General features: G+C 35.6%; 1 protein-coding gene across 1 annotated transcript in view; it reads right to left on the reverse strand.

Annotated features, from left to right (window-relative positions):
• The window catches only part of LOC128680658 (disintegrin and metalloproteinase domain-containing protein adm-2-like), a 53,969-nt gene extending 28,348 nt beyond the window's left edge, over positions 1-25,621 (reverse strand). The window contains exon 1 of the mRNA XM_053763954.2: positions 25,320-25,621. Within this exon, the coding sequence (XP_053619929.1) occupies positions 25,320-25,410 (91 nt within the window). The 5' untranslated portion in view covers positions 25,411-25,621. The remainder of the gene's footprint in view (positions 1-25,319) is intronic.
• Between the last annotated feature and the right edge of the window lie 306 nt (positions 25,622-25,927).

The following is a 25,927-nucleotide window of genomic DNA, read 5'->3' on the forward strand; positions in this document are numbered from 1 at the left end:
ACGGACTGTAGTGTTATTGGGATGCCAAGGAGCCTTTGGGATGAAGTTATTGGAAGTTGGTCGTATTTTTGTTTAATTTGGAAAATGTTTGGCGTTGAGTAGTTTAACGTGCAATCAAGTCCGGCCGAATCTAGTGTCTTCATAGAAATATTTAACCAACTTCCTATGATGTAGGTTAATGTTAATGCTAGCCAAGGAACGAATACTCTTGATCTCGTGACCTTCGTATACGGCGAAACTGGGCAAAAAATTTGAACAAGATTGATAGTCTTAGGTCTGACCTAAAATTAATTTTAATGCGCTCATTTTCAAATTGCTAGTTAATTTTGAATATTCGTATAATTATGTTATATTTTAATAACAAGTTCTTTTCAAAGAACAGCAGAAGTGGGTGGCCGCTTAGGCTTTAAGTCCGCCTTTTACATGTTTTTATATAAATAAGTGGTATACATACACATCTTGTAGTAGCTATAGCTATATTATAACTATAGTTAAATGTATATTTGAACCCAGCAATCAGTGCTTTCACTGTTCCTCTCGCGATAACCCTGATAAGAGTGACTCACTGCTGGTTATATTCAATTATTGCAGTTGCATTCTGTCATACCGGTAGCTGCTATACAGTACGATGCATGTGTTGCGATGCTAATCTAATTAGTTTATGTGTATACTGACATTAGGGCTGTGTCAAGTTTATGATCGATATTGGTACGTCTACTAATTTCTATCATTATGACATAAAATATTCGATACTTGATAATTAAAACAATGTTTTCTACGAATACGCAGCCATTTATTCACTCGAGAGAAAAACAGAGACAAGATCGCGGAATGGATAGAAGTTAAGATTATAGACACGCATATTATAGTTTTAATAAATATCTTCGTGTCTGACATAGAACGAAAAAGACTAACAATTTTCTATTCAAAAACAATTGTAATCATGTATGTTAATAATATTGTAATGACGTGTCATAATAAAGTGAAGAAAAACAAACATTTTTCTATCGACATCTTCGCCAATATCCGAAACTCATAAAATCAAGGATGTAACAAGTTCTGTCTCATTACGATTCATAGAAGGTAAGTCAAAATCGCGGGAAAACTGACTCATTCATTCATTGATCACAGATCGACAACGGTGAGTCAACAAACGTTCATCAAGGTGTCATGGCGCCGCAGGTGCTAATCATTGTGTTTATCATGACACTGTCAAGAATTGTTATCAAGTTTAAATATGGGAATAATCACATCTATAAATTGAGACATGGAAATCCCGAAAATTGAAGCATGCTGGATGATTTCAATTTCGTGCGTTCCATTTTTAAGTTGATTTTCAACACATCACAGCACACACTCTGGTACGTTTTACGTTAGTCGTGTCACTTGAAGTCGACAACACTGCATTGATCATTTGTGCCTCTCATTATTTTCTCAAACTGTACATTTATTTTCTCCTAATTTGATTAGTTCGTCTCTTTCTGAAACTTGAAACTTAATTACTAGGCGAACTTACATACTTTATAATCGCCCTTGCTCGTAAACATTCATATATCATAATAATGTACTATTGCATTCCAAATTCAAAGTTAAAGCATATGCATTCTACTTTACATGTATAGTATATTCCATACATTACCTGTCAAATTGACAGCCATTTTATGCGTTCTGAAAGGGATCAAAGGCCGCTCACCTCTCTGAAACAATTTCGAAATTCTCGTGCCGTCCTTGTTCTGGTATTTCTATATTTTTTCACGATTGCTTATACTTTTTTAATAGTGTACATTATAGTCTATTTTGTGGGACATTGCCTATTTATTTATTTTTCCTGTTCCTAACAGTTTTAGTTACTGAACTGATTTGTCTTTTATAAATAACAGAGCATATCTATTCCAGTTTCATCAAAATTGGTGGTTTAGCTGCGAAAACTTGACAGACAGACTTTCGCAATTGTAATATAGGCACTTAAAGTATGGATAAGTAGGTATGCATTTGTAATATTGCTCGAGTTGTAATGGAACATTGCTTGGCGAAAGCGTGGTCACTGGGCGGCCTTGTGAGCGCCTTTTATACAAAAAAGACGTAATGTAGGCAAATTATGTGTCCAGTCGATTCGATTATAATAATACTAGCGGCCGTGAAAACCGCATCAAAATCCGTGCAGTAGTTTTTGAGTTTATTGCAAACAGACAGACAGACGGGGGAAATGACTTTGTTTTATGATATGTCTGGGTTGATATTTGCTGTTACCGATGTTAATTTCATAACAAACAAACATACATACATCCTCACAAACTTTCGCATTTATAATATCAGTAGGATAGGTTAGTAGTGTTCCAGTTCTACGCACGTTTACAAAACGAAAATTACCATGAAACTTTCTTTCTTTGACATTGTTTAAATGAGTCATTGAAACCTTATCACCAGCCGGAGGAAAATGAATTAGATATAGTGAGTGATACTGCAGCAGACTTGTTATTGAAACGTGACAACATTACTCAATTCGTCACGTCATTACTGCGGAACTTGAATACTAGCTGTTGCTAGCAGCTTCGCTTTAGTCTATGTTTGATCGGGTAATTAATTGTATCTATTCCAAATTTCATAAAAATCGGCGCAGCTGTGAAAGCGTGACAGGCAGTCGTTCGCATCCTAACTAATATTAAAAATGCGAAAGTAAGTTTGTTACCTCTTCACGCATTATCTACTGGACCGATTGTTATGAAATTTGGTACATTCGTAGAAAATAACCTGGAATAAGATATGGGGTACTTTTATCCCATGGGGTACTTTTTATCCCGAAATTCCCACGGGAGCGAAGCCCCGGGGCGCAGCTAGCTTCTAAAACTAGTATGGATAGCTGGAAGTCGGAAGAACATTTTCTTTGGTAGTATGTAATAGATCTGGGGTGGGCACGTCCCCCCCTACGTCCATAGTAAATGCACGCGGCATTTACTATGGAATCGATAGAATGAGCACTAAACGGGCAGGATGTGTGTGGGCGACACAATATGTCGAAAGCGGCCGCTTTGCGTAATAATGCAATTAACGCGAAACGATCGTACGAAACGGGGAATTGGGAAAGGGATTGCCGTATAAGCATAATGTATTGGAGTAATGTAAAGCGAACCCTGGGCTCCGACGCTCAACGGCTGAGGAACCGGGAAAACCGCTCAGATTAGAGGAAGGACCTCGAAGTGCAGTCGATGTCAACACCGGAAGAACCTACATGCGGTGGCAATGGTGGTGAATTTGCGATGAACTTGGATAGGTTATGTGCTGTTGACCGTACTACCAACAAGAGATACAAATATATTGGCATTTTACTTCTTACCATTTGCGTACTGAAAGGCATGAGACCATAGATATTATTATTCTATCTCTCAATGTCGCGTGTTCAATGTTGCATTTTTCGGCTGTGACACCCGAAGAACGTAAAAAATTATCCTTCAAATCCTGTGCAGCACTTTTGCTGTATAGTCAGGATTGTAACGTTAGCTGAGCACGTGCTGAATACGCATTCTGTATGCACGAGCCTTTAAATTTTCAATAATCGAATTTGATTTTATGACTGCCTCCTGCCTGACATCAGCCCTCTTTGGGAATGCTGTCTTATCATTCTGATCGTAACATTCCGATCTTGTTTTGCACTTCACGTGGACCATGTAAAGGAAACTATAGTTTAATTTAAAACAACATATTACATATATTTAAAACAACAGGATAATGCAAATAATAAATAATCAAGGTGGCCTTTTATCAGCCATTTTTAACGAGTGCAAACCATTAAATTTAAATAAATAAAATAAATAATGAAATGTCAGTCTAGACTGGCAGTTCCAATTAATCTACATATTAAACACTGATATCAGTAACGAGGAGATAAAGCTTCGAAGTATAATAATATCAAGCAGAATTTACACAAGTTTTAGGTACAAAAGAAATCTGAAAATCTTATACATCGAAACAATTTTATGCCCGTAAAACAACGATAAGTGAGAAAAGGACATTTCAATGATTATGAGAAAGGACACTGTGAGAAAAGGACATTTTGCGCCATGACGGTATAGGGCTGCTAGGACAATAAAGAATAGAGCTCGGACAACGCTCTTATCTTCTCATTTCTTTAATCTGCTCCGATTTAGTCCATGAGATAAGACCGATAAAGTATATGATTGATGTTATCAGCATTGCTGAACTGGTCAAATGGCTTTTAGTATTTGTTATTATACCTACCATACATTTACTGTGCTACAGTGAATGTATGGTATTTTGCTAAATTATCGTTAAATTATTAATATTAAACTAATTTGCGCGAGGCGATAATAAAATGCATTATGTAGGTACTTAGACAAGGTACCATTGTATTTTTGTTTATTGTTTCATTGAGTAAAGTACGTCAGTTTTTTTTTTTCAGGAAATTTATAACATTAGTAGGTTATCAGGGAAGGATATTATAGCTAGCATTACAGCAGCAGAGGACAGTAAATAACATCCATTAAATTGTCACTTGTAACACAGTTGAGATAAATTATCTAAAATAGTTCTCCAAGCGTGCAATAGCCACTTGGTCTACTTCCAGGAAGACCTCAGCCGACTTGTTCTTCAAGTTACCGACTCGGGCTGAGATTTCCAATTTAATCACCTTCTAAAGCAATCAAGATAACTTTTAGTTGCGACCCGGGGTTTCGTTCGTTTGGGAATTTGATTTCAAAATAAGAACACTATGTGCTGTTCTAGGATATATTCTTACCCATGTAAGTTTCATCGAAATCTGTCCAGTATAAATAACAAGAAACAAGAAACACGCGTCCCCATGTCACCCACGTCTCGATGTCGTACGAGGCGACTAAAGGACACATAGCCTTGGCAGCTGATACTGCTGAATGATGAATGCAGCCGGGATAATGAGAGAGTGTTGTCCCAGCACAGTGTTTTGAGTAACGAACATCCTCACAAACGTACAAACTTTAGTCACTTATATTATAGTTGGGCTACTAGGATTGTTCTCAGTCAAGTGGAAGACATATTATGATTGCAACTGTAAGTCTACACATACTACTTTCAGCTTCTACATTGCAACTAATTGTACTACTCAACTAATAATAAAATAAGTAACTAAAAATAAAATTTCTACCATTCAAATTTAATCATAAACTCTTAGGTCGTAAAGAATAATTTTCCAATTCGCTGACAGTGTCTTAGGATGTTGTTGCTAAAGTGTAGAATGAGTCAGCGCTCAATACGACTAGACGGCATGTTCTTGACCCTTTATTACTCGCGGTTTCGCTTACAACCAGCTGTTAGACACTATCGCAGTAATTGGTGTAGGGAACCTCTCAATCGCGAATAGGATGAAACTTTTTTTAATATACTTTGAATTCATGGATGCCAGATGCCAGTAGGCGCAGGGGGGGAAACCGCGAAAGAGATGGCGATATGATATTAATGATATCATGCAGAGGTGGCAACAAGCGGCATTTGAAAAAGAGATACTTGCCCTCTCTCGGCCGTTCGTAACCGTTTCAACCGCTGCGGCTGCGCTGTCATTACGATTCGTCAATTTTCTTGAGCAAGGAATCATTTCCAAAATCAATAATTCGTAATGTCGACACTACAACAGTATAGATTAATTATTTTAAAGTCAGATAGCAAAATTCTTAAGTCTCTGTTAAAATTTTAAAAATTGCAATAACAGCGCGGCCGCAGCGGTCGAAACGCTCCGAGAAACGCCCCCTCATAAAAAGAAAATTAAAAAGTAATCGGTAGGACAAAATGTCAATTATTTACGAGCTTTGTTCGGGTGGAATCTTGAAGCAGTTTCCAAATCTTCAAAAGATTGAACTGAAATTTTGTATTACACGTTTAGTTTGAATGACAATGAGTCTGTATGTGGACCACAATCAGTTTGCAACGAGGGAACTAAACGGTTTACAGCACAGACATTATATTATATTTTACTCTCTGGCGACAATAAGAGCTAAGTGTCAAATATTTCAATTTTCTTAAACTTATTACACCCTACGTTTATACGCGAGGTGTCTTACATTATCTTTGTACCGCTGTCTCGGCTGAGTGTTATTTAATTTACTGTGATTACCGCTATTCCGGTAAAATTCACAATTGATGCAACATCAAGTATTAAAAAAACATCACATGTGGAGAATTAAAGTTGTAAGAAAATGAAGAAAATAAACATATAAACATAATATACAACTCACAAAGGATGGTTTCTCCACAAACAAGGAAATATGTTTTATCTGACCTTTGAATATTTTCTAGGGAAAAAACCCACGATCATTTGGAATAATTTATTTAACATTTTGTAGGTAATTTTTTTTTATATTTAGAAGGATGGATGATTTTGTATGCCAAAATGCAAAGCCCATTTTAAGAGTTTCGTAGTACCTACTTAACCCTGATTAGAAAATTATATTATTGAGAGCAGCAAATGATATACAATACATAAATAAATAACAAATATAAATAAATGACAAAGTTATCCTTGCGGTTCTGAAAATATGCAATGTCTCAAAAACATTTAAAGTATTGGTTAAAAGTTACAAGGTTTAAATCACAATCATATTCTTGAAAATCGCAAAAAGATTCATTGTTTCTATATTAATGTAAATAGAATTATTTAAAAAAATATTAAATCACCAAAAGAAACTCGTAGAATAAGTGTCGGAAAGCATACAACAGTGCAAATACATTAATCATCAAGCTGTTTCCGATAAGATATAATCTGCAGACGCAGATTGCAAATGTTCCAGTCTGTAATGAGCCGGTATAACGGGGACAAACAAGCATTCACAGTTCGAAACACTGAAATTAATTTCCTTGCCTTTGCTCAGCAGTGGGACACATCAACAGGTTAATAAAACAAAATACATTTAAATTACACAGATTGCCTTGACAATATTGCGGTTGTTCATTTTAGGACGAGCTTTACACGTCCCTAGGTCTCCCGAACTAGGGATGCCGATGACTGTGAAGAAAAAGTAGGAAAGCGGACCCTGGGTTCCCACGCTTAACAGCTCAGGGGGCAACCGGGCAAACGCTCAGATGGGAGCTTTTCACTGGCGTGGTCACATGGTTAAACTGTTTTTTTATAATACTTTAATAAACAGAACTTTTCGTGTTTAACCATTTAACCACACGCGTAGTCAGCTCAATGTGGTAACAAAGCGAATAAGCAAAATCATTTCGACCCAATCCAAACTGAATTCTACATTTTAGATCACATGGTAACCATGTGATCTGAATTAAAATGTAGAATTTCTAGGAACGCCATCCAATCTTCATGGCCAATTTGGTTTCAATCAATTGGCCATCCATTCATTTCTTAACGAAAATAGCAATACGCTTTTCTGACCTTTCAATAGACATTTAATAGTCAATAAACGGTTGACTCTTAACGAACAAACCAATAGAAGGAAGTGCTTTTATTCACAGCATTTTGTTTTCGTGTAGATCTTATAAATCCTAAACAGTATTATGACTCTTTATCTAGAGTTACCATGTCCGTTCCGGTGACCGGATTAGTTAGGCGCCTTGTGAATAATTTTTAATACAAATATTATTTGAATCTAATGCTAGGCCAGAAATATTTAACGTTTGTAAATGTTAATACAAGTTTTTAGTAGTAATCTATTTTAGTGAGTGAATTTTCGGCCAAAGACAGGATTTTTTTAGAGTTTGGTACTTTTGCGCGCAAGACACTTGGGCGAAATCACTTGCACGAAAAGAAACTTGCGCACAAGATCTTATGGGTATGGTATGGGTCTTGCGCGCAAATGTCTTTTGCGCATAAGCATTTGCGCGCAATGTCTTGCGCGCAAATGTCTTTGCACGCTAATGTCTTTGGGCGCAAGTGTCTTTGGGCGCAAGTGTCTTTGAGCGCAAGTGTCTTTGAGCGCAAGTGTCTTTGCGCGCAAATGTCTTTGGCGCATGTGTCTTTCGCGCAATTTTTTTAGCGCAAGTGTCCTGATACGTTTTTTTTACAGTAATCTGAATATTTTAACACTTGTCACCGGCTTTTAGTTTTAAACCCCTGGTAACCTTTCCCAAAATATTATGAGATTATAACATTATTAGACCAATTGTAAGGAAAACTGGTCAAATGTAAAACTAAACACCTCTTAATCTATAGGGATCCCATCCCTAAGGACCTCCTAATTTATAATTTTTTTCATCACATCAAATAGGATTGTCCTATTTTAATTAAACGTCGAGGGTATTGTTAGTATACCCCATGGAATTAGTAGGTACTATGGAGTACCTACTAATTCCATGGTACCCATGGTATGGTGAACCCTTCATTCCGTTGAACGTTAATGTCAATGGTTTATGTCAATTAAACGTCATCTTAATTGGTAACCAGGCTAGAAGGTCGGGTGGGGGAGCTACAGATTGCTGGATGAATGAAAGGCGGAAAAATTGTAATTAAAATTAACTGCTTCCTTTTTACGATTAGTAGTTGCGTGATTTCGACTTTGGTAATAAAAACAATCCTCATTTCAAATTATTGCTTACAAGCTGCAAACAGTAGTCATTTGCCAATCGACGACATTGGAGAAAAGGCTGCGGTGAAGTTTATTGCGACGCTTCTTCTTGCGCTTTGGAAGTCGGCAGTAAACATAGTTTTAAGTAAATGTTTGACGTCAGTAAGTTATATAGAATGCTAAGTTGAATAAAAGTAAATAAATTTGAATTGAATGCTCATCGTGTTCATATCTGATTTCACAGGATTAGTAAAAATCGTGAGAGGTCGGATTTTGCCCCGTTTTCCTTTGGCTATGTTCAGCACCTTCTTGGTCATATGTCGTCAGTCGAATTAGTTGAGGTAAGTTCATTCCAGCTCAATTATTTCCACACCAAAAATCACCTAATTCCAATGCTCCGATTAAATAAGTAAATTAAAGCAAGAACATAGATCTTAAATCACTTGGCGAACGAAAATAATTTCCTTTAAAAAATATATGTTTCGAGGCCAAAGTCATCACCAATATTTTCTAGTGTTCCGTGACAAAGCGAAATTAACTTTTCCGGAACTGGAGGCCTTTGGCACAAAATGCTATAAGTTACATGTACTAAAACGTGTCTAGATTCATGTCGACAGCCTACTTGAGTGCGAGACGAACTTACTAATGTACAGTCACTTCAAGTTATCTTACATGGACCTCTATTCCGCGGTAATACTGGCGAATTTGCAATGAATGTAGACATTGATGAGCTGTCTAACGGTAACATAAACCGAGATACTATAATTGATAAGACTGTCTGCTGTAGTTACCTACTTGCATTACTTCCATGACAATCACTGAATGGACTTCAATTTGTGTTTTTTCTTAGATCTTAAAAATAAAAATACAAGAAGAAAGAACACATTTATAAATTGGCACGAATAAAAACTATCTCACTCATCTGAGAGCTTTACCAGTTCCCTCCTCAGTTTCAGGGTGAACCGATTTGGATGCGGTTTTGTTTATTTTATAGCCAATTTTTATGCTGTGGTTCTTAGATATGTTTGATCAAAATCGGTTCAGCCGTTTAAAAGTTATAGCGAAATTAATATTGAAAGTCTGGGTTTTTTGAATTTGTCTAAGAAATAAACTTGTACACACACAGAACAGTAAGAACACACAGAACTAGATTTGCTCTTTCTGCCAGTACCGTAAGAAGCGGCATAGTCAGACATTTGTTCCTTAAGCAATTTGGTGAACACCACACCTGATTAATGATGAGAGAAAGAGAGAGGAACACCATTAAATACTAGTCTTATTGAGTAATTACTTATGAACTTGACATTCACACTAATTGTAACAGTGTTCCACACGAATCCACTACTGTGGTTATTCAACAATCGACCGCGTGTCCCACATACGTGACATAATAACTTCATTCAAAACCGGTTTTAATGATTCGATTCCACTTTCCCTACAATTTGGTCGTCTGTAGACTGCTGGCATTGTATTATGGAAATTTGTTCGAAGTAGTCTTATACGTGTGCATGCAAAAAATTACAAGTGAAGCATAATACCGAAATTTATGCAAATGTCTCTCGGTGTTTACATTGCAGCAAGCAATAGCAACCTCATAAATCACAGCTATAAATATGTACTTATTTATTCCTTTGGAAAAATCGTTATTTCTAGTACCAGCAGGATCCATATGAAAATATCAAATGGAATAACAAATTGAATTTTATTCGGAGATTTCGGAGTTATTCGATTTCGTGTTCTGAGAGAGTACCCAGTATATAAATTATGTTATTACTTGTTCAAACAAATACGATAGGATAAGAAAGTCAAAATGGCAAGTGACAGAGCTAAATGGATACGTTAACAAACTGTGCCGACCCAGGTCACGACAAAGGTCAGGAAGAGCATATACCAACCCTTACTTATTAGAGCACATCACATAAATTGATGCTTATACATAATATATCAGTTTCCGCATGAGAACCATGTCACGAGTGCACGTGGCCGGTCACCCGACCATGCCGCAGATGGTTGCAATCGTGCGTCTGCGTCGATAACATTGTTTAGATCTAACAAATCACATAATATAAAAAGTCTATGTAGTATTACGTCTTTATCTATTACGGATTGACAAAGCCGGGTGTTTTAGCGTTATAGAAAGGTGCACGGTAATGTTATCGAATCTTTCTCTTACCGGTTACTTAACCGGTAAACCGTTCAGAACGGAAAGAGAGTAGCTGAGGAAGTCCTCAGCTCCAAACCGCATCCAAACTGCATTACGAGTTATGTACATTTTCCTTTTTATTATTCCCATGTAATCAATCTACATCACATAACCGATCAACCTCATATAATACCTGGTTACGTTTACATTTCTATGCTAACTTAATCATAACACACAGTATAATGAGATTCATACAAATTTTCGACGGCTTTTTAATTAGACGAACCAGCCGCTAACGGTGACAGAGCATTTAGCTTTGTCACAAAATATGAAGGACGTAAAAATTTTCTTTTCCAAAAGTTACAGCCCTTAATTTAGCTCCCACTCGAGAGTTGGGATCGAATTATTTATTTCTACATATACCCTTAGAAGATTTTTTGGCGTGGTGCTTATCGAGTGTGTTATTGGTTATTGCTAAAACTGGTGTCATTACAAGTTGCCTGAAGGTAACTGATGGCATATGTATAGTGGCCAAGTCGTATACAAGTAAGCTTAACAAACGTGAATACTTGACAGTTTACATACAAAGTCATGTGCCCTTCTCGAGTAGGATTCGAACCTGGGAACTTCGCCTTAACTGGGTTCTTTCGCCACCGGGCCAGCACCGCTTCCAGCAGCTTGTTGTAAAGACAAGTCTTCAATTGAGAGTAGCACTCCTAGTCTAACGCGGAAGGAGCGCAGGCGGGTGCTATTATCGTGTTGCGGTAAATTAAGACTTCCGCCGACGACGGTAAGGGCCCGCGATTCTAGGGAACTGTACGTTACGAGAACGGGATACGATTAATTAATTTAGTACCTATTTATTTTACTGTACGATGATTTAGTATGTTCGTGGCGTGTGATTCTGCCCTAGAAAAGGACCACTCCTTGTCCTCCCGTGGATGACGTACGAGGCCACTAATGGACATTACATAGCCTAGGCAATTGATATAGCATTCGAGGTGAGTTAATAAGTTACGTATTTAGATGATTATCGTAAAACATCTGTTACTCAATACATAACGACCGGTGTCACACAAACACCCGAATTGTTCAGGTCCAAAATCTAAACTTCCGACATGACCGATTTTGACGAGCGACACATGCTTAATTTTCGCGCCATTTTTAATGGTCTCACTTTTTTGCTGTCATGTGTTTGACAACATAGTGTTTGGACAGATGTTGGGCGAATTAAGAACAAATAAAAAAAATGTGTAACGGTATTTTTCTAATTTAAGTTACATGTTACAATAATACTTTAAAATAGGATCTTTTAACTATGGCCTGAAAACTCAATTTCTTTTTATTTAATAAAATTCTTAATGTTGTAAATTAAGAATTTTATTAATATCAAAATATTCGCGAATAATTTTAAATATTTATATTCGTTAAGATTTTGAGAGCGGCTTCAACTCCATAAATTATATAAAAAAATAAAATTCACAAATGAGCATCTGCGAATTTCATTAAACTCCACCTGCCCAAAGCAAGGTGTATCTTAAATGAAAACATCCTAAACAAAGAACAATAGTCATGCAAAAAGAAAACGTAACTTGCACATTTTATGCACTTGGCAACACATGATAGCGTTCTCAGACGCAGTACGCACTTTTTAAATTTAGAACGCGATGTCGTTTCCTACTGACAGCTTGACGGGTTCAAAAATAGAACGCCGTATTGCAGACCCCATTTGGACTGCCATCCCAAGCTGCTAGTTTGAAATTAAAAACCATTTCAAAATCATTATAACGGCCAAATACCCATAGCAAGTAATCAAGTTCGTGATTCAACTGTCAAAAATTATGCACACCGTGACTACAATGGGCCTTTATTTGTCTAAATTACTTCATGGTGTAATAAGGCTGCTCTAATAATATTTCAACCGACAAAAATAAAAAGTTGATGGACCATCATGAACATTATGTAAATAAATTACTTCATAGGTGACACAGTTTTGGCTAGAAGCTTAAAGGCAGTATTAGCATTTCCAAGGAGGACGATCGACGATATACACGCGGCCTTTATAAAATCAAAGCCGAATCTACAATACCAGTTATATCTACGCTACAGTTCTGAATGAACACGCGAGGATGAGATAATTCCAGCTAGTCAATAATGTAAACTGGTGAATAGTTTCATTGCTTTATGAGAGATCTACTATTATTATAACAGATGTGTGCAAATGCATACATAAGAAATGTCAGATCAGGTAGTTTTGTTTTCATTATTCCTAGAATGTGGGTGACTGTGCCATATGGAGGGCATAGAGATATTTAGCATAATAATGTTAATTAAGCCATAACGAATGGCAGACGCACAGAAAAGGTGGTATACTGGTGTATACTGTACATCTGTCTGGACAGATATATGACGTCATAACAGCCCTTCAACGCTCTACTTTCACCAGCTGCACTAACTATAACTTATTTGTTCCTATATGCATTAATCTACTCGTATTTAACCACCCATATGCCATTAACCAAACGGTTGACGTTTTAACCAAAAAGGTCACAGACGACGAAGTTTCGCGTATGTGTCCCATCCATGTTTTGCATCATGGTATTTACTTTAATTTTTTATCGAAAGTCTTGATGCCCTGACATTAACCCTCCAGGATTAACGTCAGAATAGAACATGTTTATTTCCAGTTTCATTTACCAAACTAAAATTCTTTTGCCAAACGTCATTCATAACCTTACGGCAGAAATTTAAATACCCTTATGTTTGGTGATAAATAAGTTTGTAATGACGCCCTAAAAGCAAACGAGAAGTTATTGAAGTCAACAAATGATACATTGACAACCGTCCATCACTAAGATCATTTTCTTAACATTTTACTGAGAAAGGCAAAACAATTTGCCTACAACGGCAATGCAATCAAAACTAATAATAAGACAGACAAACAAACACAATTCAGTCCAAATAAAGAGGCATTTATTAACACACACTTGTGTCCTGATTGCTAGACATTGACGTGTTACACTTAAACGTTTAAAACAACTCGTTTTTGCATTTGCAAGGCCATGAGTAACGTTCACCAGTCTCGTATAAGTGTTATTGCTTCTGCTAAATACTTTGTTAAATCGACGTCTTAGCATGTATGCTAGACATTAGTTCTATAATCTAGCATGTAAAAACATCAGTAAATGTACAGTAGAAAAACATAAATAAAGGCACTGTGTCCTCTTGACTGGCAACTGGCAACACTGGGTGTTTATCAACCAATCTTGACCATTCTATTTGTTGAAATACGAAGTTCGTTAAAATCTCTTTTGAGACGGTACTTGTATTGCAAGCTTGTTAGAAATATTATTATAGGTTTATAAACTTAGGGTAAGTTTATAAACCAATAATAATATTTCTAACGTATTGGTATAAAAATAAAAAGTAAAGTACAGTTTTTGCAATTTCTTAAATTAGTAATTCTTCAAAATGTCGTGTTCTCCACGACAAATGCAGCACACAACATTAATAATATTTTATTAGTTTCTCCTTGAAAATACCGATCCAACTAAGGTATTTTTTGTTTTGGAAGGCTATATAACATGTTACATAGCCCAGATAGCCTCTGTGTTTACAACGTGCGAAAAGCTACGTAACTTTGCATAGTCATAATTAACCGTTAATCAGTTTCACCTTTAGTAGATGGAAACACTGGCAAAATTGTAAACACACACCTACACATTAAAACCAGTCAAAATATTATGTTAGCTGGCGTCAAACGGACGTGCGGAGTAGGTCAATTCGTATCATAGTGTACAATAAATTAAACTGGTATCCGCGCCATGAAATATTTATTGCGGTAATATGTGGAACTATCTATAACAGATCGGACATGTGTCGTTGTCAAGACAGTAGCGCCGCCGTCTGCAGAACTTCGTTCGTTTCGCACACTCTAGTATTAGTGACGGATATGGTCACGGCCAAACTTGAGTTAGTAACTGCTAATCTACAACTAATCATTTATAAGGAACTTAAATCGAGAGTAACTAGCATAAGGCTAATGTTACTCAACCTAGTGGCGTGTTGGTAATGTTTTAATAATAAATAAATATTTTTTAAGTTTACTGAATCGCTGTCTATTAAGAATATCTTCTTCTTTCCCTACATAATTGCATATTGTCGATACTTCCGTCATTCATGAAAATGTCATGTTGTCTCGATCTCGACAGTAACAACTAGGATGACAGAGAGAGCTACTGACTCTGTCACGATCAAATTAAATAGATCTCACTTCCAGGGCTTCCTGTTGCATAGTTGCGTCCTTTCACGAAATCAATCCCACATATTACAAAAATGCAAGGGAAAAGCAAGATGAAAAAGGTATTATTTTAAATGTGATTGTAGTAAAATCTCAGTGAACCATTTGTGAAACATTCAGATAACGAGGCGCCTGGCGCTCCCATTAGCGCTTCCTGTAACTACGCCAATCATAAATTAGATTATACAGGAAAAATATATTCAATTATAAATGTAATATGACTTTGAATTGGCTAATAAATAAATTCTTTACGTTTTTAAGTGAACTGTAATCTTAATTACTTATGATTAATGAAATCTGAATTTCGTAAATTTTAATGTTCTTGATCTGAGGTTTTACTATAATATCCAGTTTAGGACCTAAACTGATCTGCTTCGTAAATTCATACCATCAAGTTAATTGTTAACACAACATACATAATATTACTACTTAAGGAAATTCAATTCAGGTTCCAAATTGAACTGTACTCTACGCATTTGAATCATTCCATAAAGTTAAAAGGTGGTATGGTAGGCCTGCTGTCATATGTTAAAGTTACCCTAGATATATGAAACTTAAACGTAAAATTTTACAATTACGAACATGCTGATGTAATGTTCACAATTGTAACACGATTGTGTTATGTATTGTAACATTTACCTAAAAAACCCAATTAGTCCAATGACGCTAACTCCAATAAGACATAATGCTCAGTTAATTTGCCGGATTTTAAAATAGTATTTAAACGAGAACATTGTAAACACGTGACACAATTGTATGCAGTGCAGTATCCTAGTGCTTATAAAGATAAAAATTCAAGTATGATGTCAACTCAACAGATAGATGATGATAAATCGTATGTTGGATATTGAATTCTAAAAGAAAAACAAGTAAATTGCAATAACATCTTTGATCCTATTCTGTGAGAATAAAACGCTTTTAGTAAGATGCAGATACAGTGTCTCATATGTATCCTTTATGGGGTAGACAGAGCCAGCAGTCGCGAAATTCGAAAGCCACGCTTAGGTGTATGGGGGGCTCGTGGAATTGAGATAGGTTGCTAGCCTATCGCTTACGAAGAGTCTGCTCACGCCTGCGAAGAAATTCCAGTTTATAGCTCTTTCTCTTGATCGACTCTTATAATCTGCGTAGAAGTAGAAGCAGATATCATACTCTGTATTATGTTTTTCCCAGGATGATATCCGTAAGACTACCAGTAAAATTATAGTCAATAACAAAATGACATTAGGTCATAATGGGAATGACCTGCCGTTGTGTATATATAATATCGATTTTACCTCAACCAATTAATCAGTAATAATACTAAATAAAAGGTATATTACGACAATAGTATCAAGTGCAGAGATGCAGTAAAGATCAACGAACGATATTTATTTCTGTAGTGCGTATATCTTTGTTTACCTTTTGACTGTAAACTGGTAACTTGCCAATAAGTATGTACTTTCGCAAGACTACAACATGTTAACGGGTAAATGAACTTTATGCACGTTTTAATAAAGATTAGTTTACAAAGTAATTTTTAATATTTAACTACTACGATTAGGAAGGAAAAATGTTTATTTTTAATGCAGTTAAGTTGAAAATCGCTTGAAAATTAGAGCGCAGCGGCAGCAGGGGCGGAAGCAGAGTGTCATATTGAGGGCTGGTATGTCGCAAATGTAATTGCTTCCGATAGCTGTGTTATGTAAGGTAAGTCAGTCAATATACAGATCTAATTAGTTCTAGCTGATAGTGATGTTGATTAGATACTCCTTTCCCCTTTCTAATAAGTTTTTAATTAAATTCTTTGTCCATGGAATTCCGTTTTTCCCACAGAATCCACGCTACTAAAGAGTTCCTGCGTTAATATGGGGAACTATCGATAATTGATCAGCTAAACTGTTGTTGTCAAATATTGTAGCGTAAATATATATAGGGACATCAAGGGGGGATTCAAATTTAGAATTTCAAACTAACATTTAAATAATCCAAATACGAAATCGTTTGCTTCAATGGGCTTTATCTTTATAAAGGCAGTTAACAGACCTAGCCTTCAAGTAGTTACTATTAAATAAAGCCGAAAACAACAAATTATCAACACGAAAACAACACAAGCGGCGGGAAGCGGGCAATAAATTTGGCGAATTAGCCTGCCCATTAGCGAAAGTGCTAAAAAGTGGGCTCCTCGCGTGTCTATTGCCACTCTGGCTAAATTACTGCCGTCCTGTGCAGTAAACTCTATGGAATCCATTGTTGGAACACCAACATTAAAAAGTTTGTTTTTTATATTTAATTTTTTGATTACGGCAACATTGTATCGAATTTTTTCTCTCTTGTTCGTTCTCCCTCTAATAAACGGTCACGTTTCTCCGTAGCTCCTGGATTTTTATTTTTACCAGCCTAAATCTACAGTCCGCTATAATTCACAGTTTACATTTTTATTCATCCATTGTAATGTCAGCAATTTTTTTCTTGTCACTTAAGACTAATTAGGCTAATGTAATCAAAATAAATCTGTATCGGTAAAATTAAGGTTTATTAATTATGAAGCTAGAAATAATGTATTCCTATCTCCTCTATCTTATATACTGACACTTGCACCACAACGAGCCAATAAGAATTTTAAATCAGTCAACCATATCACACAGAGGACAAGATTAAAACTATCAATTTCATGCAAATATATTTATTTAATCAAGACTATGATCTACGTCTTTAAAAATGTTGCCACTATGAACCAGATTGCATATAGTAAACAAACATGATGTTTGCTTGTCGTATTTATAGTACCTTTATACTACAATATGATTTTGTCATTGTCACTTTACACTGCTGACATTTCCTTGTAACTTAAAAAATAAACCGCTTGCGTTCGGCCGCAGAAAATTGAACACTGTTAACATTAAGAGCAGTCAAGACTTCCATATCATCGCCCACCTGGGCTCATAGATTACTACTTTCTGCGAATAATTACATATTATAAAAGCAGTCATTACGAATTGAATCACGAGAATGAGATTTAACATTGAAGTCCAAAATTTCAAATTTTGGAACACAACTGTAAATTAACCACAGGAAGGGTTGGGGTCGCATAATGCGATGGGTAATTCCAGTTTTCGTTATTATGCAGAGAATCATTGGTGAAGAATATTTGTTGAAAGAGCAATGAAGCCTAGTTATTTTTTGAGATAGGAACGTTCAATACAAGAAACAAAATAGTATTAAAAAGTTTTTGACAACTTCCAATGTTGCTTTTCGTTAGTTTTAAGCTAAAACCAAGACCTTTATTGCTTATGGCCTAACGTAAATCCCGTGATAAACGTCAATATCATAAATTACAACAACTAGAACAAAAGCTGTGATTCATTTGAAACCGTTCAAACATTGCATTTGCTGACTGTATAGCACGTGCAGAGTTGTGTCACCACCGACCACCATAGCTGACAACATTGCCCAACCATGGTTTGCGGGAATTTTCCCAGTTTAGTTCTTAAAACTCCGACGCAAACCTATCAACAAGTTGCTTCCACTAGACCACAAAAGTTAAATCTTGATGTTTCTTCTACTTACTTAGACATTTTGGGAAGAAATTGGGAAAATACCGGGTAACATTCATGAATATGCTTACAATCTTTTTCTTGAACACCATTATGCTAATAAGTCATGCCGGCTATACACTATCGGCCAAAATGACCAAACTTTAGCGAATCCGGCATACATTGCTGATTTTTGCAGTAAATAAAAGTTCTCATATAATATACGCAATGCTCATTCATTCACATCTGACTGAATTCAGCGATAGATTGTAGCCGGCTTCAAGTGGTATTACTGATATTACTGGAAGGTGACTGAAAGGTAATTAGGGAATCTAGTTCATGACCAATAACGTAATGCCAGTCAGTATTTTTTAAATGATTTTATATGGCGATTAATCAAACTATAATAAGTATAATGTTCCATTTCATCACATACTTGGGCGAACAATCTCTTTATGACGAAATAGGCTCATAAAACTTTAAATGCAATGGTATTTGTATCTAATACAGTTGGCATGTCAAATATACCCTTTATTCTGTGGCGATAGTGGCGAATTTGCCACGAATTTGAGTGGGCCGATGTGATGTAGACGGTACAGTCGACCGCATGTCAAGTTACCCAGCATTGACCTATAGTATACGGCGGTATAACGGGCGAATTTGCATTTATTTTTCTTAGATTGATGTGCTGTTAACTGTACATGTTAAGTATGTACAATAACCTCAACTTTACGACTGAAACCACGGCTGTTATCAGATCTGTGGTCATCATAATTGGTTATGCCATAATCACACACACATACACTTTATAAAATGTCATTGACATGCCAATGGAGCGTACTTAATTATACTTTACATAGGTAGGTAATTTATTTCAATTACTATTTTCAAATCTAATCTCTTTTCTTAGTGAAAGCATTTTTGGATTTAAAAAAAATTTACTAAAGTTGGCAAACTATTTTGACCTTTATCATCAATACAATTATACAATATAACCATCTATCATCTAACTAACTATATTATATACAACTGACCACTCCGCCTAGAAAATTTCATGCTTGCTTCACATCACAATTCAACAATAACTTTCAGCCCTTAAAGAAGAGAGAATTCAAACAAACACGTGTGAATGACCAAAAACTGTTTACAAAATGTGTTAAACCATTGACACAAAGAACCTGAAGAGGTGTGACCGAGGTTATCGCACTCTATACTCCCAAACTCATCCAATTTAACAGTTCCCGCTAGTCGTAAATTATTTCCCGCCATTTGCATTACCTTTGCGAGCTAGTGACGTGACTTTAAAAATGGAATTGTAGACATTGGCATTGGCAGAAACCTGTATAGGGTCTGCAACGGGCATAGACGACGGAAACCCCGTTTTACATGTCACGATAATACTGGCCAGTGATTTTTATCCACGCTATAGCGCGTCACGAAACACTACGTGATTCGAATTTTAAAATTGTCATGACTTTTTTTGCTGATCTGCTCATAATGGATACTCTCTAGTCTGCTTTGGATTGATTATGTACACATTTCGGATAAGTAATAATTACATTCGCATTTGAGAACCACGAGTTCATTAATGCATAAATTTTATACTCTTATGCACACGCCTCTTTTTCCATCAAAATTCGCAATTTCAACAGAAACACACGCTTCTTTTTCCACAAAATTCGCAATTTCACACGCACGCAGCCCAGACAACAAACCTAACTAGGCTAGCGCCATATTAAAACGTCTGATTTAATTAACTCCTTAAAGATAATTGACACAGAGCGTGACTCCGTACGTGGAATGATTATGAGAGAATATACGAACAGGCATTTTAAGCCTCTATATACATAGGTATATTATTATTCAGTATTCGGTTTCCTGGTGAATCAGATGAAGTATCCGATGCGTGACTCAGTGTCTCGTATGCAAATATTTTTTATGCTCTAACAAATGCAGTTAAATAAGTATATAGTATTTCCAGTTTTTATTACATGTATTTCATTTTTTTCGTAGCTTTTTTACATACCTACTTAGATGATGTAAAATAATATCGTGTTAAGGATATTACTAATAATTAGGTATACCTCTAGATACCCAATGTATATTAAAGATATTTAAATCAGATTTGCTGATTATAAGCCTTTAGATAAGGATTGATAAAGAACTGATTGTGTGACAAAAACATGTCCGTTCAGTAAAACGTTGAGGAGTTCCCACTTCTGGAGCCGTTCCTGTGTGCATCTTCAGGTCATGCTTATCATATTAATGCATTGTCATTCAAACTAAACGTGAATAATAAAATTCAGCTCATCTTCTTCAAAATTGAGTTGTAACATTTTTATGTTACAACTAAATAGTTACACATTTCAAGTTAAAATACCATAAAGCTTAATAAAAAATAATAGCTTGTAAAAATAAATAGTTTACACGTTGTATCTCTAAGTACCAACCAAGCTAAATTGGTGAATGGCTCAGTAGATCCATCGACATATAACGGCCATAAAGACGTAAACACAGAAGGCGACTAAATAAAACTTAAAACAAATAGTCGCATATGTCAACATGAAGTTTTTTTTTATAAATAAACATGGAAATTATTATGGGGCGATCTCGGACACATACAATATGATATAATGTAAGATGTTATTTGCCGCGGACAACGGGTAACTAGAAATATGTCAGACAAATGAAAATGTTTAGACTGATAGATAGATAATCATTTATTCATTAGAACATGGTGATATAAAGTCAACAGATTTCTTCAAATTGTGATATGATTTAATTAAACAGCAGGCATCCTAATTAAATACCATTTAAAATCATGGGAAAATAAACTTTTAATTAATACAGGATCATATAATATTCTTGACGACTATTGTTAATTAAAAGCGGTTGCAATCAAGATAAAAAAATCCATTTAAAAGGCAACGATCCTCTCACTAACAGCTGTTTTTAGAACCGCCATTTTGTCGTGATCCCTCTCAAACGGCCATTTTGGATAAGTTACATGAGAACTTTTCAAAGGCACTGGTCATGGTATACTGGTGATGTATTTCTGGACTCTTGGTATGGGAATGACGACTTCCAAGCAGGGCCACGGTACGACATGACTCATGACGTCACGTCCGATTGATCCAAGTGTAAAACATTAAATTATTCATATATAGCTATTAATTTGTCGTGACTACAATTTAATATGCGACGGGCTTCGTCTCTATGGGCGGTGCAACATCCGTATGATAACTAATGAAAAATAATATGAAACTAATACTTTCGAACAATGCATGAGCTATTCATACAAGTTAATTATTAAAAGAAAGTCACTGAGCTACTTTCTACAGTGGTTAAAAAAACCAAAATTGTTATTTCAATTTCAAACCAAAAAGCTCTTAGTTTTTAGGCAGCACGTATAATTTCATTTATTTGGTACTTAATTGTATGATTTTAGCTTTCTTTCGACGACGAGACGATTCTAAATATGTAGCTCTATTATATAATTTACAAAAAATGGCAACGCGTCTTTTCAACTATCGGACAGGACTATCAGGACAAGGAAGATGGCGAACAGAAAGAAGAGAGGCTTATTCTCAGCAATGGGCGAAAAGTAGCTGAAATGATGATGTTGACGGAGGTACCTATGTATGCAACTCAAGGCGCTTGATATTTCCATCTTCAGAATAAAGAGGTGACCTGAATATACCACTTAATCCTGGACACACTGGACAATAAACTAGCCGACACTACGCGAAAACGATAGGTCATTCACTTCAACAACTGTGGATTGGTATGAAGCAATGAAACACCTCTATTGTAATAAGAATAGATTTGTTGGATAGACTCAACGTTTGAAGATTTCATTCATCATCAGATACAGAATCTCAAAAGATGAGGTGTGTGATTTAATTATCTCATATGGATGCCGCACGAGGCGAGAGGGATACGGGACAAGAAGGCTTGATAGCTGATTGCAACAGCATAGGCAAAGAGGGTTGATGTCAGAAAACTGGCCGGTAAAATTACAGCCGGATCTTCAAAATATTTATGTTTATTTTTTTACCTATCCGAGAGATGACAGTGACATAAAGAATCTCACACTTCTGTTTACGAGATGGGGTGTTATATCAGACAATAACCGATTCAATTTGCCTGATCAATCGTGCAATTGGCAACAGGACAAGATTGGTAGAATGTTTGTCTGTAGGTATGCAATACTTATATCTTATTCGATCCGTGAGATAGACAGAGGTAGGTATAGCTTGCCGTAGTTAGTAGTAGTACCTAGTTTGCCGTATTACTGGAAAATACAATGTACTTAGGTAAAGGTAATTAATTGCAAAAGTAGGTAGGTATGACTAATTAAATGCGTTCTCACGTTTTGCTGAACTTGCTCCACAAATTCTGAGTAATTCGTTTGTATCGAGAATGTATTAGATCTCAGACAGACGTGACTAAGAAATTAAATGAACTTTGTAATTTATGTACCAAACAGACGTAGGTACCTTAATGTTCACGGCCTTCTATAATTTATTTATAATTATTAGAGGTAAAAACTTAAAAATTAAAACTTTAAAGCCTAGAAGTTTTTATAATTACTCCATGCAACAACCTTTAAGTTATTATATATTTATTATTATAAATAAATAAATAAATATATAAGGACAAATTACACACATTGAGCTAGCCCCAAAGTTCGAGACTTGTGTTATGGGATACTGAATCGAACCCGGGATCTCTCGGTTCAGAGGCCAGCACTTTACCACTGCGCCACAGAAGTCGACAAAATCAATATAACAATAGCTATGTCCACAATAAAAATTTGTACTTTTATATACATACAGTTAACTGTGACAGCTATGCCACTGAAGAACCTTTGTTACGCGTTACCTGGTCCAGATTTATAATATTAGTATGGCTAGTCTTGTCTACAGCAAAATGTAAAGCAGGCCCTGGGCTCCGACGCTCAATTACTGGGGAAGAAACCGGGAAAACACTCAGACGAGAGACTGATAATCTAGTCTACCAACAGTCTCTTTTAGTTTTCAGCAGCCATCGTCAAGTAAAAGCCGGCTATCGCAGGATGCCGCGTCGCATCCTTCCGGTATTGCGTAGGTCCGTGTCCGTCACTTGACATCAAAAACCGGTCAAGTGTGAGCCTGACTCGTGCAACGAGGGTTGCGTAAATTTGCGTTTTTTGTTATCTACATCAATACTAATCTATACTATTTTTATAAGACGTAAGCGTTTGTGAGTTTGTATGTTTGAGGCGGGTAATCTATGAAACTACCGAACCGAAAAAGGTTAGGATGGAACTTTCGAAAACATAAAAAAATATAGTCCCGAGTCCAATTGATCATTCTAAGAGAATATTGAACTACTAATTACATAATTATAGATCTAATAAATCGATACTAGCCGCACACCTACCTGTGGTTTATCATTCATTGTACTTAATTATTTAAAAATACTTACATGTTTTATTTTATGCACAGCAGCACAAACTACTTTATAATGGACCGTACATAGACAATCAAACTTTTTGACGAAATCCTATAGAAATCACATACTTTTGGGATAAAAAGTACATACACTACACTACATGTTAATCTATATTAACTTTCATAAGAAGTGGGTTATTTTATTTATAATTCACATAACAGCACAAGCATATTAGATTATAGGGTGGTTCTCAGAGCATTTTGACCACTGCAGCTGTGTTGTGCTGTCATTACAATTTATCAAATTTTAATAAAGACAAAATTTAGTTTTATTATCTAACTTTAAAATAATTAATCTGAACTGTGGTAATGTAAATTTTATGAATGATAGATTTGGAAATGATTCCTTTCTCAAGAAAATTGACAGATCATAATGACAATGCAGCCACAGCGGTCAAAACACTCTGAGAACCATCCTATGTGCAAACATGTATCTATATATATATATATAAAACTGTTGTGTTACTGAGTGACTGACTGACAGACAACGCACAAGTGAAACTACTGGGCGTGGAAAACTGTGTGTAGGTTCCAAGGACAGTGTAGGGGAGCACTAAGAAAGGATTTCCTGAAAATCCCACGGGAAACTGATTTTTACTCACATATGAAGTTGTGGGCAAAACATAGTTTTTATATGAACTTAGTTCATTTTTAATCTTCTTACGTCAGTTTGTTATTTATCTTTCTTATTTCCATTTTACTATTCAAACAGTTCAAGATAAACATGTATATTTCCTATTTTGATTTGATGAAAACTTTACTGAGTTCAGTGAACAAATTCATAATATTGGTCACATTAGTGTTATTATTAATTTGGTTAACTTTTTTAATATTGCCTAAATGAAGCTGTACCATGGCATACACATAGATATAAGATTTTTTTTATATGGTCCCAGACGGGACAGCCTAATGTCAATCTCCTGCCTAAATTGACTATTATCAAACCCATTGGATACTGAAACATGCAAAGTTTTGATACAGATTGTATGTAATCTCTTCTTTTCTTATGTTCTACTGTTATAAAAGGTGCAAAAGTTACTGAGTAGACAACTTGAACGAATTGTAATAACTAGCCTTATTCATAATAGTATAAGATAAAATAAAAAACAGTTTTTTACAAATTTATAAGTTTAAAAGTGACGTCTTTAAGGCACATAACTATAAAAGGTACAAAGTATGTCAAGATATTGAAATATCAACGCTTAAGTATGTAAATAAGTAATAATGTGGTTGTACAGCAACTTGATGATGCACACAATTTTCTGCACAGGAACGTAATTTTTGATACTGAATATGTCACGTTTATCATTAATAGGCCAGCGCCGTAAGTAGATTTCATAAATAAACACAAAATGTACTCACTGAATCCCTGAGCTTCCACGCCATCCTTTGTCAGAACCAACAGAAATAACGAACACAAAACCAAGCACCAAGCACAAACATTATCACACATTTTAACACACTTTTATCGGTCAACCATTAAACTTTAGAGATAATCATTAGCACTAAGTTCATAACAACTAACATACAACATATATTAAATAAGATTAAGTTTTATTATTACGACAAGGCACTGCATCTTTTCAAAATAAAAATACAATCGACTGTTGACATCGACACCAAAATCCAAACTCCCCGAACAACAAGCAAAGCGAGCGACTGTCACTCCAATTCAGCGCAAGACACTGTCAAAATAGGGTTGCCAGCATTTATAAATATTATTCCCTAAATGCGATGTAATGAGCGCAAGCGCGCAATATAAAATTTCTTAGATGGTGGTATATGCGCATGGATTTGTGTTATATACCAATAATCCTTTTTTTGTTTAATATTATTAGTTGTATTAATGTATTAATAAAGTTGTGAGATTGAAAAATTGTGCATTATGGTTATAAAATGTAAATTTTGAAAAAAAAAATTGCGTCAACCCTGTTAAAAGGTAGCATTCAGTGTAATGAATATAATTTCTC

Source organism: Plodia interpunctella, chromosome 24, assembly GCF_027563975.2.
Source record: "Plodia interpunctella isolate USDA-ARS_2022_Savannah chromosome 24, ilPloInte3.2, whole genome shotgun sequence".
NCBI lineage: Eukaryota > Metazoa > Arthropoda > Insecta > Lepidoptera > Pyralidae > Plodia > Plodia interpunctella.